Source organism: Coregonus clupeaformis, unplaced genomic scaffold (genome assembly GCF_020615455.1).
Source record: "Coregonus clupeaformis isolate EN_2021a unplaced genomic scaffold, ASM2061545v1 scaf0055, whole genome shotgun sequence".
Taxonomy (NCBI): domain Eukaryota; kingdom Metazoa; phylum Chordata; class Actinopteri; order Salmoniformes; family Salmonidae; genus Coregonus; species Coregonus clupeaformis.
Genome location: NW_025533510.1, coordinates 546,388 through 560,498, shown reverse-complemented (window position 1 = coordinate 560,498; position 14,111 = coordinate 546,388). Strand labels below are relative to the sequence as shown.

Below are 14,111 nucleotides of genomic sequence, written 5' to 3'. Positions count from 1 at the left end.
TTTATTCCCGAATCGCAACCAACTGACTGGCGGATACACCGCCACCTACTGGACTGGACTGGAGTGTCAGGCTGGTCACGACCGATTCTTCTTCTTCTTCAGTGGGGTTTATCGGCGGTGATTCTTCTTCTTCTTCAGTGGGGTTTATCGGCGGTTGGCATCCAACGTTATGGTGCATTACCGCCACCTACCGTACTGGAGTGTGGGCAAGAGACAGGGATAAACTAAATCCAATCTGCCAGCCCCGTTTCTCTTAAAAAAATATAACACAATACTTGAGACTATATCTAATGACGTTCTACTCAATATACTCTTTAAACTAATTTCCTGTGTCCCCTTCTCCCTCATACTAAATCTCATCCTCTCTCTTTCCCTCTGATACTGCCCACACTGTAGCAATACATGCTCCACAGTCTCTATTTCCTGACAATAATCACACTTTCCTGATGGATGCTTTCCTATCACGTTTAATGTCTTATTCAACTGGCTGTGTCCCACCCTTAATCTTGTAAAAATAGCCTCCTCTCTCCTGTCCTTCCTGCCGTCCTCCCCTCCCCGACTTTCCTCTGTACTTGAAATAAATGCCTTCCCTTATTATCTCTACTCCACTGCTCCTGCCATATCTTCACCATCACTGTATATATGTTAATCTACTGCCTCGTTCCCCTCCACCCCCACATGGGCTGGGACCCAAGTAAATCTTATCTGAATACCCATCTGTTTAATCCTGCCATGGGTTTGTAGCACCTCATAAAGCAGGTCATGTCTGCTACGTGAGCTAAAGGACTGGAGACTCATTAACACTGCACATGAATCAGAGCAAATAACTACTCTGTCTTGTTTGACTTCCTCCACCCACTGCAAGGCCAACAGTGTGGCCATCAGCTCCGCCCACTGCAAGGCCAACAGTATGGCCATCAGCTCCGCCATATATACAGCCAGATTATCTGTTTCCTGACTTCCACCCCACATTTCTGCACTACAAATGCTGACCCAGTACGTCCTGTACTTGTATCTTTTGAACCATCTGTGTAAATGGCCACATAATCCTGATACACAGTTTCCAGACGTCTCTTAAAGAAATCAGATGGATCAACCCCCTCCCTATCTTTCTGTAGTCTCTCCAACACTTCTAGATAAACTACTGGAGGCGGGAGTAGCCATGGTGGATTTACAGGAATAGCTACCTTTGGACTAAACTCCCTTCCATACAGTCCCATCTCCTTCGCCTGGGTATTACCCACCCACCCAAAGCTTGTGTTCTGTCTTCACTCATGTTCCCAGCATGCCTGTAAAATCCCTTTCTCAGGATGAGACACCCCATGTTCCTGTAGGTTGACCCAGTAATTCATTGCCAGCTGCTGTCTCCTAATCTGCAATGGCATGTCCCTCATCTCCACCTGTAATGCAGCCACTGTGGACGTCCGAAACGCCCCACTACATATTCTGAGTCCTTGCCCCTGTATGACATCTAGCCTTTCCAGTGAGGTCCGGGCTGCCGAACCATACGCTATACTGCCATAGTCTATTACAGATCGGGTATCCCACCTATTCCTCTAACCTTCTCCTCCCCGTTTACTCATTGTTGTCACGACCCATCTATACCAGTATATTCTCTAAACTAACCCTGAATTTCTAATAAAATAAAATAATTCCCTACAAACCTCACTACTCCCATCACCCCCACCCAAAATACCACCCCCTCCCCATTCCCGTCCGACCTCTGACCCTGCCAAACAACCTCTCCCTTTCTACACCATACAGTTCACAAAATAATACACGTTCAACCATTTCCTCTACCATGTTTCCCTTTCAATTCCGTATGCCCTGATATCATCCTACAAAACATAACCTCCTCCCTTCTGTTCCCATTATATGACACTATCTCCCGTACAGATTTCCTTGTACTATAAACATATATGCCCTTACTACTGTCATCTCATTGTCTCTGCCAGCAATCTAACCACAATATTACTTTTCACTGCTCTTTTTGCTATTAAATCTACTATATCATGTCCATTAACTCCTGTATGAGCCGGAATCCAACAGAACTGGATTTCAATACCATTTATTTGTAATCTTTGTAACCCCAACAACAACAGCATCATTATTTCTAACCATAAATCCTCACTTTCTGACTTTCCAGATCTTAAACTACACAAAACGGATGCAGTCCCAACATATTACTACTCCTCTTGGTTGCACCTCCATTATCCATCACAACAATTTCTGCTGAATATACAGATAAATAATTTGTTAGTCTCTTGCATAGATTAACATGGATCTCAGGAATAAATCCACCCGCTCCTGTCTTCCCATTCATGAGATCCTTGGCACCATCTGTATACACCGCAAGACAAGAATAAAACGGACTAGTAATATATTGATCCACTATTGTTCCTACATGATCTTCTTCACACCACTGTTTCTTTTCTTCTATCAGGCTAAGGTCAACATGTGGTCTTGTATAAAACCATGGTGACACATTTCCTATTGCCACAGACGGCCCTATAACAAGATCCCTGAGTCCATACTCATCAACCCCTTTCCAATCTCTGGCCCAAAACCGCTCTTTCGATATCGTTCATATTCCCAGCAGTCTTCCAATACTGTCAGTGTAGGATGATCTACCGTACTACCCTTCAGTCTTCCCAGAATGCCAGGGCTAGCTTAACTCTAAGGGATAGCTGCATTTCCCCAGTGTCTACTTGTAAAGGGATAGCTGCATTTCCCCAGTGTCTACTTGTAAAGGGATAGCTGCATTTCCCCAGTGTCTACTTGTAAATGGATAGCTGCATTTCCCCAGTGTCTACTTGTAAAGGGATAGCTGCATTTCCCCAGTGTCTACTTGTAAAGGGATAGCTGCATTTCCCCAGTGTCTACTTGTAAAGGGATATCTGCATTTCCCCAGTGTCTACTTGTAAAGGGATAGCTGCATTTCCCCAGTGTCTACTTGTAAAGCCTCAACTGGTGTAATTGTAAATGCACCATCGCCCATCCTGAGTGCCCTCGCTTGCATCCTATCAAGGTGCAACAGCGATGTAAAAGCTGCAGAACCATATACAAAGCACCCATAATCTATGGACCATCTCATCAAAGTACGAAAAATATTCAGTAAAGACCTGAAGGCCTATCTACCCCCCAATCAGGCCCAACTATTGTCCTCATAAGATGTAATACTTTTTGGTTACTACATGATTCCATATGTGTTATTTCATAGTTTTGATGTCTTCACTATTATTCTACAATGTAGAACATAGTAAAAATAAAGAAAACCCTTGAATGAGTAGGTGTGTCCAAACTTTTGACTGGTAGTGTAAGTGCAACAGGTCTATAACTAGCAGGACTGGATGGATCTTTACCAGGCTTCACAAAAGGCAACACCACAGCACGTTTCCATCCTAATGGTAGCATTCCTGTCCTCCATATTTTGTTAAATAAACTCAAAATCTTTCCCAAAACTTCTGCAGGCAGATGTTTAAACATAATGTAGCATAATCGATCCTCACCTGGAGCAGTGCAAACACACCCCTCCAAATCCCTCGTTATTTAAAACATGATGAATTCAGCATCCAGTGACTCTCCAGAATCACACTTCTTACAGTAACGTTGTACATCTTCATGCATTTTTAGCTTTTCTTCCTCACATCTTTTACATTCATCACTTAGATTGTCAACTTTATGCACTGCTGCAAAAAAGCTTTTCCTAGAGCGTCTGCTTTTTCTTTGTTTGAAACAGCCATAACATCGGTATTTTTTTTATTTTACTAGGCAAGTCAGTTAAGAACAAATTCTTTTTTACAATGACGGCCTACACCAGCCAAACCCGGACAACGCTGGGCCAATTGTGCGCCGCCCTATGGGACTCCCAATCACGGGCGGTTGTGATACAGCCTGGAATCAAACCAGGGTCTAACTTTCTTCCATTTAGTCTCAATACATGTAATATGTCTCCAGCTTTTCATCAAACCAAAGCCCCAAAAATGTACATTCTGTTACCCTTTCCATTCGTTCTCCAAGTAATTGAACACTGACATCTTCCTTAATCTTTTTGTTAGCGAACAACATGTGGCTGTAGGCATGAGAGCACCAGCTGTTCCGGATGACTGTGTGATCACGCTCTCCGTAGCCGATGTGAGTAAGACTTTTAAGCAGGTCAACATTCACAAGGCCGCAGGGCCAGACGGATTACCAGGACGTGTACTCCGAGCATGTGCTGACCAACTGGCAAGTGTCTTCACTGACATTTTCAACATGTCCCTGACTGAGTCTGTAATACCAACATGTTTCAAGCAGACCACCATAGTCCCCGTGCCCAAGGACACTAAGATAACCTGCCTAAATGACTACCGACCCGTGGCACTGACGTCTGAAGCCATGAAGTGCTTTGAAAGGCTGGTCATGGCTCACATCAACACCATTATCCCAGAAACCCTAGACCCACTCCAATTTGCATACCGCCCCAACAGATCCACAGATGATGCAATCTCTATTGCACTCCACACTGCCCTTTCCCACCTGGACAAGAGGAACACCTACGTGAGAATGCTATTCATTGACTACAGCTCAGCATTCAACACCATAGTGCCCTCAAAGCTCATCACTAAGCTAAGGATCCTGGGACTAAACACCTCCCTCTGCAACTGGATCCTGGACTTCCTGACGGGCCGCCCCCAGGTGGTAAGGGTAGGTAACAACACATCTGCCACGCTGATCCTCAACACGGGGGCCCCTCAGGAGTGCGTGCTCAGTCCCTTCCTGTACTCCCTGTTCACCCATGACTGCATGGCCAGGCACGACTCCAACACCATCATTAAGTTTGCAGACGACACAACAGTGGTAGGCCTGATCACCGACAACGATGAGACAGCCTATAGGGAGGAGGTCAGAGACCTGGCCGTGTGGTGCCAGGATAACAACCTCTCCCTCAACGTGACCAAGACAAAGGAGATGATTGTGGACTACAGGAAAAAAAAGAGGACTGAGCACGCCCCCATTCTCATCGACGGGGCTGTAGTGGAACAGGTTGAGAGCTTCAAGTTCCTTGGTGTCCACATCACCAACGAACTATCATGGTCCAAACACACCAAGACAGTCGTGAAGAGCGCACGACAAAGCCTATTCCCCCTCAGGAGACTGAAAAGATTCGGCATGGGTCCTCAGATCCTCAAAAAATTCTACAGCTGCACCATCGAGAGCATCCTGACTGGTTGCATCACCGCCTCGTATGGCAACTGCTTGGCCTCCGACCGCAAGGCACTACAGAGGGTAGTGCGTACGGCCCAGTACATCACTGGGGCCAAGCTTCCTGCCATCCAGGACCTCTATATCAGGCGGTGTCAGAGGAAGGACCTCAAAATTGTCAAAGACTCCAGCCACCCTAGTCATAGACTGTTCTCTCTGCTACCGCACGGCAAGCGGAACCGGAGTGCCAAGTCTAGGTCCAAAAGACTTCTCAACAGCTTCTACCCCCAAGCATAAGACTCCTGAACAGCTAATCATGGCTACCCGGACTATTTGCACTGCCCCCCCCCACCCCATTTTTTTACGCTGCTGCTACTCTGTTAATTATTTAAGCATAGTCACTTTAACTCTACCCACATGTACATATTACTTCAACTACCTCAACTAGCCGGTGCCCCCGCACATTGTGCACTCTGCACCGGTACCCCCCTGTATATATAGCCTCCCTACTGTTATTTTATTTAACTTTTTTATTTAAAATAAATGCACTGTTGGTTAAGGGCTGTAAGTAAGCATTTCACTGTAATGTCTGCACCTGTTGTATTCGGCGCATGTGGCCAATAAAATTTGATTTGATTTGATTTGTAGCGGGTGATTTGGACAGAGTCAGGCGCAGGAGGGTAAATCACAGAATAAATGGTTTATTCGGTAAGACAGCGGTACGCAGCAATGTGTAAAACACTCCAGTGCGGTAAAACGGTGCACTGGAGAAAACAAAGCACACGGGTGAATATCCTGGAGATACAATACATAAAGCTCCACCAAGCCATCATCACCTCCACATGAAAATAATCACACACAAAGACATGGGGGCAGAGGGAACACTTATACAGGTAATGATGAGGGGATATGAACCAGGTGTGTGTAATAAACAAGACAAAACAAATGGAATGATGAGATGAGGAGCAGCAGTGGCTAGAAGGCCGGTGACGACGAGCGCCGAAGCCCGAACCAGGAGAGGAGGCAGCTTCAGAGGAAGTCCTGACAGGGGCTATCATTTGTTTTTCAACAGGACAATGACCCAACACACCTCCAGGCTGTGTAAGGGCTATTTTACCAAGAAGGACAGTGATGGAGTGCTGCATCAGATGACCTGGCCTCCACAATCCCCCGACCTCAACTAAATTGAGATGGTTTGGGATGAGTAGGACGGCAGAGTGAAGGAAAAGCAGCCAACAAGTGCTCAGCATATGTGGGAACTCCTTCAAGACTGTTGGAAAAGCATTCCTCATGAACTCCCGAGTGGCGCAGTGGTCTAAGGCAAGTCAGTTAAGAACAAATTCTTTTTTACAATGACGGCCTACACCGGCCAAACCCGGACGACGCTGGGCCAATTGTGCGCCGCCCTATGGGACTCCCAATCACGGCCGGTTGTGATACAGCCTGGAATCAAACCAGGGTCTGTAGTGACGCCTCAAGCACTGAGATGCAGTGCCTTAGACCGCTGCGCCACTCGGGACTGTTCCTTTCCCCATCATCCTCTTTAACATGTTCCACACATTCCCCCAGTGGAGTTTCCCTTCCTATAGAAGAACACAATTCCCGCCATTAACCTTTCTTTGCATTCTTAATGACTTTCCTAGCCAACGCTCTCTTTCTCTGAAAGACTATCACGCTATCAAATGTCAAATGATTCTTCCGTTTAAAAGCATTATCCCGATGGCCTTATTACATGCCTCAGTCAGCCAAGGAACTATCTTTCGTCTACCATCTCCCCTCTTATTGGAATAGCCAATAAGGCATCCTCAATATTATTTTTTTATAACTAACACATTTTATAACTAAGTCATTGTTTTGCTGTATCAAATAACTATATTCTAACTAACCCAAGATACACCACAGCCTGTCGTTTCCAATGAGAACAAATGAGTCATAGTGGGCAGAACAAGCTATTGGCGTGTTTTAGCATATATTAGCATATTTCCGTTAGGGCACGCCTACTCTCTGTGAAGTGCGCTTGCGCAATAACTCAATTCGCCCTTGCACGCCTAAACAACGCATTTTTGTTTTAAACTTTGACAAAGGGTAAAGTCTACAATACTTAGTCCACTCTGTTTGTAACATATTTTAGTTTTGGGAACAGAAAACTTTATTGAAATCAAATGTTTCATCGATGAGAACACTTGTAGAATGTCGGCCAAAATGAATCTCGTTCCATCTTCTCCCTTTGCCGGCCACTGGGCTTCCTCTCATCACCATATTTGGTAGTGAGTGGAAACATCAAACGGATGCTTCACATTTATACATCCGGTAACATATCTGGCTCATTGGTGTGTTCAGTGCCCTCTGCTGTCCTGGAGCTATGAACGTAAAATCATCCTGTCCCTGGAGAAAAAAAATACAACAAAATATAGCTAGAGACAAACATAGAAAGAATCTATGGACCGATTGTTCTATTTAATTTGACATCAAACTGATAAAATAAATTGAATAAAGCAGCACTAGCCAAGCATGATGGACCAATTACAATTGAGGATTAGGAACCAATCACGAATCACGTTGTTGCGACGTCCAGTGCTGCACGCTTGCATGAGAGAAACAAATAAACATATTTAACAACTTTCTAAACCGGTGGGTTACCTAAATGACTAATTATTTCATATTGAATTGAGTTTAAACACGCGATATATTCATTGATATTTCTCAGTTATTATTTTGATGTTAGCCTGCTAACTATAGCCAGGAAAACATCCGTAGACCGCTAGCAGGCTAGCTAGCTAAGGCTAAACCACAGATAAAAGGGGTTAGTTATCATAATATTTGGCTAAATTGCTGTGAGATAATTATGCTTTTGGCTCACTTAGCAAACATGTTATATGTTAGCTAGTCATTACAATCTCATTTATAAGCCATGCTGTTTCGGCTATTTCACATAAATTGGTCACATGCATACACACGTTCACGATAACATACGCACTATACACACATGTACACAATGGTTTATGTGGTAGTAGAGTAACGTTGGTGGCCTGAGGGCACACGCTTATTGTGTTGTGAAATCTATTGTAATGTTTTTTAAATTGTATAACTGCCTTAATTTGGCTGGACTCCAGGATGAGTTGCTGCTGCCTTGGCATAATAAATAAATACAAATACACTCTCAAACGGTACTGACAATGTTTCCTCTGATTTTTCTCCAGATTCAAGCATGGATGCTCAAAAAGACGTGCAACCTCCCAAGCAACAGCCTATGATCTACATATGTGGGGGTAATGTCTGATGTTATGAGACTGTAATGTTATACATGCTATTAGACTGTACATGGGGTGCTATTTTTCTAAAATCCATGGTTTGTCTATGTACTGTAACTAAGACTGTTACAGTGAATTTTCATAACATGCCCCTTCAGTTGTCTACCCTTGTTTTATTCACCCATATCTACACATGTATCTACATGATTGATATACTGCATCTCCTACCTTACAGAATGATTGATATACTACTGCAGCTCCTACCTTACAGAATGATTGATATACTACTGCAGCTCCTACCTTACAGAATGATTGATATACTGCAGCTCCTACCTTACAGAATGATTGATATACTGCAGCTCCTACCTTACAGAATGATTGATATACTACTGCAGCTCCTACCTTACAGAATGATTGATATACTGCAGCTCCTACCTTACAGAATGATTGATATACTGCAGCTCCTACCTTACAGAATGATTGGTATACTACTGCAGCTCCTACCTTGCAGAAATTGGTATACTACTGCATCTCCTACCTTACAGAAATTGGTATACTACTGCAGCTCCTACCTTACAGAATGATTGATATACTACTGCATCTCCTACCTTGCAGAAATTGGTATACTACTGCATCTCCTACCTTACAGAAATTGGTATACTACAGCAGCTCCTACCTTACAGAATGATTGATATACTACTGCAGCTCCTACCTTACAGAATGATTGATATACTACTGCAGCTCCTACCTTACAGAATGATTGATATACTACTGCAGCTCCTACCTTACAGAATGATTGATATACTACTGCAGCTCCTACCTTACAGAATGATTGATATACTACTGCAGCTCCTACCTTACAGAATGATTGGTAGTATGTCTGTAATGTAGTAGCTGCTGAAATGTTTTTCTCCAAACAGAATGCCACACTGAAAATGAAATTAAGGCTCGTGATCCAATCAGATGCAGAGAGTGTGGATACAGAATCATGTACAAGAAGAGAACGAAGAGATGTATCCTTTTAAACAGTGTTTCTGCTGCACTTATTTCTGCTGAGGCGCTGCGCCACAGCAAAATCATTGCCGCCAAGCAAAAAAAAGATGGAACATGAAAATATATTTCTGCTGAGGCACACTTTGAAGATGCTAGAACAGTCCACATTTACTTTTCCTCTGCAAACAAAACTAGTAATTAATAGAAAAATCAGACAAGCCCATAGTAGAATAGTTTATCTATTTACCTAGTCGGCTTGTTGTGTGTTCTATGAGAGAATATTCTCTTGTGGCGCATTCAAGTTATGAGTGCCATAGGGAAGGAGTCAATGCACAACAATTCTTCCAATCTCGAAAACAAATATACATAGCCCAATATGTAAAAATAATTTGAACAAATAATTTTACCAATGTGTTATTGGGCTCATTTCTGGTGGTGGAAATTCTATTTTAGATGGTGTTAGCAGGCTTTTATTTTCAGTCATTTCGGAGTAATGTCCTTTTAAAAAGTCACCAGAACTGAGGTTTCTGTCCTTTCACATAAAAATTCTAGGAGGGACCCCCTCCTCCACAACCTTTTCCCCTCCCACTGCTGTTCCAGAGGAAACACTGCTTTTAAATATATGCAGATGTTCACAGATTTTAAATTGATGCTTTGAAACCTCTCTGTATTAGTGAATCATTAGTATACATTGTAGAAAATTGCCCTGCGATAGACTAGCGTCCAGGGGGTGTATTTGTACATCAAGCTGCCTCACGCTACAAAAACAGGAGATATGCACCTGCTCATATGAGCTGGTACGGCTCGCACAAGGCTACTTACTATATGAAAAATGCTGCTTTCCGTATCTGTTTTGAAATAATATTTTGTTGATATTCCTCGACTCCCAGACTCCAGTGGTCGTGTTTGACGCGCGGTGAAGTGGACGACGACAACATTAACTCATTTTTGTTCTGTTAGTTTTTAGTGTGTCACAGTGTTGCACCAAGTCACCAACACTCCATATTATTTCTAGGAAATGCCACAGGCTTGGGAAGCGGTGCCAGGATGGGTGCCTTGGCTTGGGAAGCGGTGCCAGGATGGGCGCCCTGGTGGTTGACTATGTTTCTGCAACTGTAATCAATGATAGATATGGTGTATAAAATACATTCTGATTGATTGAACTTGTGGTTTTTGCACATCAAGAAAAGAAACAGTGAACAATCTTTTATAATTTTAAAAGATAAAGATGCAAATGTGTTAATTAGAAACAACAACACGATTAACGACTATTTTAAAAACGTGTATGAAAATCTATATAACAGATTTAAACAACAGTTGGCCTGATCCTATAGCCTTCTTAGACTCAACAACTCTGAAGCAATTATCAGCAGACAAAAAATAATCACTAAAAATAGAGATCACCCAAAAATAAATATTAGACATTGTTAAAACATTCACACAGAGAAAAGCACCATGAATGGAAGCTTTCCCATAGAATTCTATTCAAGATTTTAGGACAAAGTTGCCCCTCTATTTACACAAATGACAACACACGTCACTTAGTTCAGTACTTCCTAGTTCCATGTATCAAACAGTTATTTCAGTTATGTTAAAATCTGGAGAGTCCCCTGCTGATTACAGACCCATACATTTAATAATTACAAAGCTTATAAGCAATACAATGGCAAATGTCTCAACAGACTTGATCAATATCAATCAAACAGGGTTTATTAAAAATGGACACAAACAAATACAAGAACATGTTTCAGTTTAATACAATACGCTAAAAAACAAGATCTAGATTTATCAATAATGGCTGTTGATGCCGAAAAGCCTTTCGGCTATCTTGAATGGCCTTTTCTTTTCAAAACTTTGGAAGCCTTCAACTTTCCATCTGAAGTAATACATTTAATAAAAAATATTCTATAAATGTCCTAAAGCAAAAATATACACAAATAATACATTATCTGATGAAATTGCTTTCGAAAGGGGGACAAGACAGGGATGTCCTCTCTCCCCTCCTGTTTGCACTGGCAATTGAACCACTTGCAGAAAGAATTAGACAGGACCCAAACGTAACAGGTATCAGTATTGATAAACATGAATGTAAACAAAACTTATTTGCAGATCTCCTGATATACAGTGAGGGGAAAAAAGTATTTGATCCCCTGCTGATTTTGTACGTTTGCCCACTGACAAAGACATGATCAGTCTATAATTTTAACGGTAGGTTTATTTGAACAGTGAGAGACAGAATAACAACAAAAAAATCCAGAAAAACGCATGTCAAAAATGTTATAAATTGATTTGCATTTTAATTAGGGAAATAAGTATTTGACCCCCTCTCAATCAGAAAGATTTCTGGCTCCCAGGTGTCTTTTATACAGGTAACGAGCTGAGATTAGGAGCACACTCTTAAAGGGAGTGCTCCTAATCTCAGCTTGTTACCTGTATAAAAGACACCTGTCCACAGAAACAATCAATCAATCAGATTCCAAACTCTCCACCATGGCCAAGACCAAAGAGCTCTCCAAGGATGTCAGGGACAAGATTGTAGACCTACACAAGGCTGTAATGGGCTACAAGACCATCGCAAGCAGCTTGGTGAGAAGGTGACAACAGTTGGTGCGATTATTCGCAAATGGAAGAAACACAAAAGAACTGTCAATCTCCCTCGGCCTGGGGCTCCATGCAAGATCTCACCTTGTGGAGTTGCAATGATCATGAGAACGGTGAGGAATCAGCCCAGAACTACACGGGAGGATCTTGTCAATGATCTCAAGGCAGCTGGGACCATAGTCACCAAGAAAACAATTGGTAACACACTACGCCGTGAAGGACTGAAATCCTGCAGCGCCCGCAAGGTCCCCCTGCTCAAGAAAGCACATATACAGGGCCGTCTGAAGTTTGCCAATGAACATCTGAATGATTCAGAGGAGAACTGGGTGAAAGTGTTGTGGTCAGATGAGACCAAAATCAAGCTCTTTGGCATCAACTCAACTCGCCGTGTTTGGAGGGGGAGGAATGCTGCCTATGACCCCAAGAACACCATCCCCACTGTCAAACATGGAGGTGGAAACATTATGCTTTGGGGGTGTTTTTCTGCTAAGGGGACAGGACAACTTCACCGCATCAAAGGACGATGGACGGGGCCATGAGACCCATGCGACGGCGCACAATTGGCCCAGCGTCGTCCAGGGTAGGGGAGGGAATGGCCGGCAGGGATGTAGCTCAGTTGGTAGAGCATGGCGTTTGCAACACCAGGGTTGTGGGTTTGATTCCCACGGGGGGCCAGTATGAAAAAAATATATAAAAAATAATAATGAATGCACTCACTAACTGTAAGTCGCTCTGGATAAGAGCGTCTGCTAAATTACTAAAATGTAAAATGTAAATGTAAATGTACCGTCAAATCTTGGGTGAGAACCTCCTGAAAATGGGTCGTGGATGGGTATTCCAGCATGACAATGACCCAAAACACACAGCCAAGGCAACAAAGGAGTGGCTCAAGAAGAAGCACATTAAGGTCCTGGAGTGGCCTAGCCAGTCTCCAGACCTTAATCCCATAGAAAATCTGTGGAGGGAGCTGAAGGTTCGAGTTGCCAGACGTCCGCCTCAAAACCTTAATGACTTGGAGAAGATCTGCAAAGAAGAGTGGGACAAAATCCCTCCTGAGATGTGTGCAAACCTGGTGGCCAACTACAAGAAACGTCTGACCTCTGATTGCCAACAAGGGTTTTGCCACCAAGTACTAAGTCATGTTTTGCAGAGGAGTCATACTTATTTCCCTCATTAAAATGCAAATCAATTTATAACATTTTTGACATGCGGTTTTCTGGATTTTGTTGTTGTTATTCTGTCTCTCACTGTTCAAATAAACCTACTATTAAAATTATAGACTGATCATGTCTTTGTCAGTGGGCAAACGTACAAAATCAGCAGGGGATCAAATACTTTTTTCCCTCACTGTACCTGACCAATATTGAAAACTCAATGCCCACCTTGCTAAAAATATTCTCAGAATGCTCTAAAATCTCAGGATATAAAATTAACGTGGAAAAAATGTAAATAATGGAAAAGAAAAACTCGTGATCTACAGCAATCCTTTAAATCAGGGGTACAGGGAAGGGGTGTCCTTTAAATCAGGGGTACAGGGAAGGGGTGTCCTTTAAGTCAAACTCATTCCATAGAGGGCCTAGTGTCTGCTGGTTTTTGTTTTTTCCTTTCAATTAAGACCTCGACAACCAGGTGAGGGGAGTTCCTTACTAAGACCTAGACAACCAGGTGAGGGGAGTTCCTCACTAAGACCTAGACAACCAGGTGAGGGGAGTTCCTTACTAAGACCTAGACAACCAGGTGTGGGGAGTTCCTCACTAAGAGCTAGACAACCAGGTGAGGGGAGTTCCTTACTAAGACCTAGACAACCAGGTGAGGGGAGTTCCTTACTAAGACCTAGACAACCAGGTGAGGGGAGTTCCTTACTAAGACCTAGACAACCAGGTGTGGGGAGTTCCTCACTAAGAGCTAGACAACCAGGTGAGGGGAGTTCCTTACTAATTAGTGACCTTAATTCATCAATCAAGTACAAGGGAGGAGTGGAAACTCGGCCCTCCATGGAATTAATTTGACACCTGTGCTTTAAGTGGTCCACAAAAATATGAATTACTTAGGATGCTTAATATGTGACAACAAACATATAAA

The 14,111-nt window shown here is 42.9% G+C and overlaps 1 protein-coding gene across 1 annotated transcript; it reads left to right on the top strand.

Annotated features, from left to right (window-relative positions):
• Positions 1 to 7,708: 7,708 nt before the first annotated feature.
• LOC121556432 (DNA-directed RNA polymerases I, II, and III subunit RPABC4) lies at positions 7,709 to 10,586 on the top strand. The gene is made up of 4 exons (XM_041870333.1): positions 7,709 to 7,815; positions 8,385 to 8,453; positions 9,356 to 9,448; positions 10,326 to 10,586. Exons 2-4 carry the CDS (start codon positions 8,393 to 8,395, stop codon positions 10,346 to 10,348), a joined length of 177 nt encoding a protein of 58 aa, XP_041726267.1. The 5' UTR covers positions 7,709 to 7,815; positions 8,385 to 8,392; the 3' UTR covers positions 10,349 to 10,586.
• Positions 10,587 to 14,111: the final 3,525 nt, after the last annotated feature.

What these genes read in the sequence shown, in the direction of transcription:
- LOC121556432 (XM_041870333.1), top strand. Translation starts at nt 8,393, where the DNA reads ATGGATGCTCAAAAAGACGTGCAACCTCCCAAGCAACAGCCTATGATC. An exon ending in TATGATCTACATATGTGGGG is followed by an intron (nt 8,454 to 9,355) that starts GTAATGTCTGAT and finishes TTCTCCAAACAG; the next exon opens with AATGCCACACTGAAAATGAA. An exon ending in CAAGAAGAGAACGAAGAGAT is followed by an intron (nt 9,449 to 10,325) that starts GTATCCTTTTAA and finishes CCCAGACTCCAG; the next exon opens with TGGTCGTGTTTGACGCGCGG.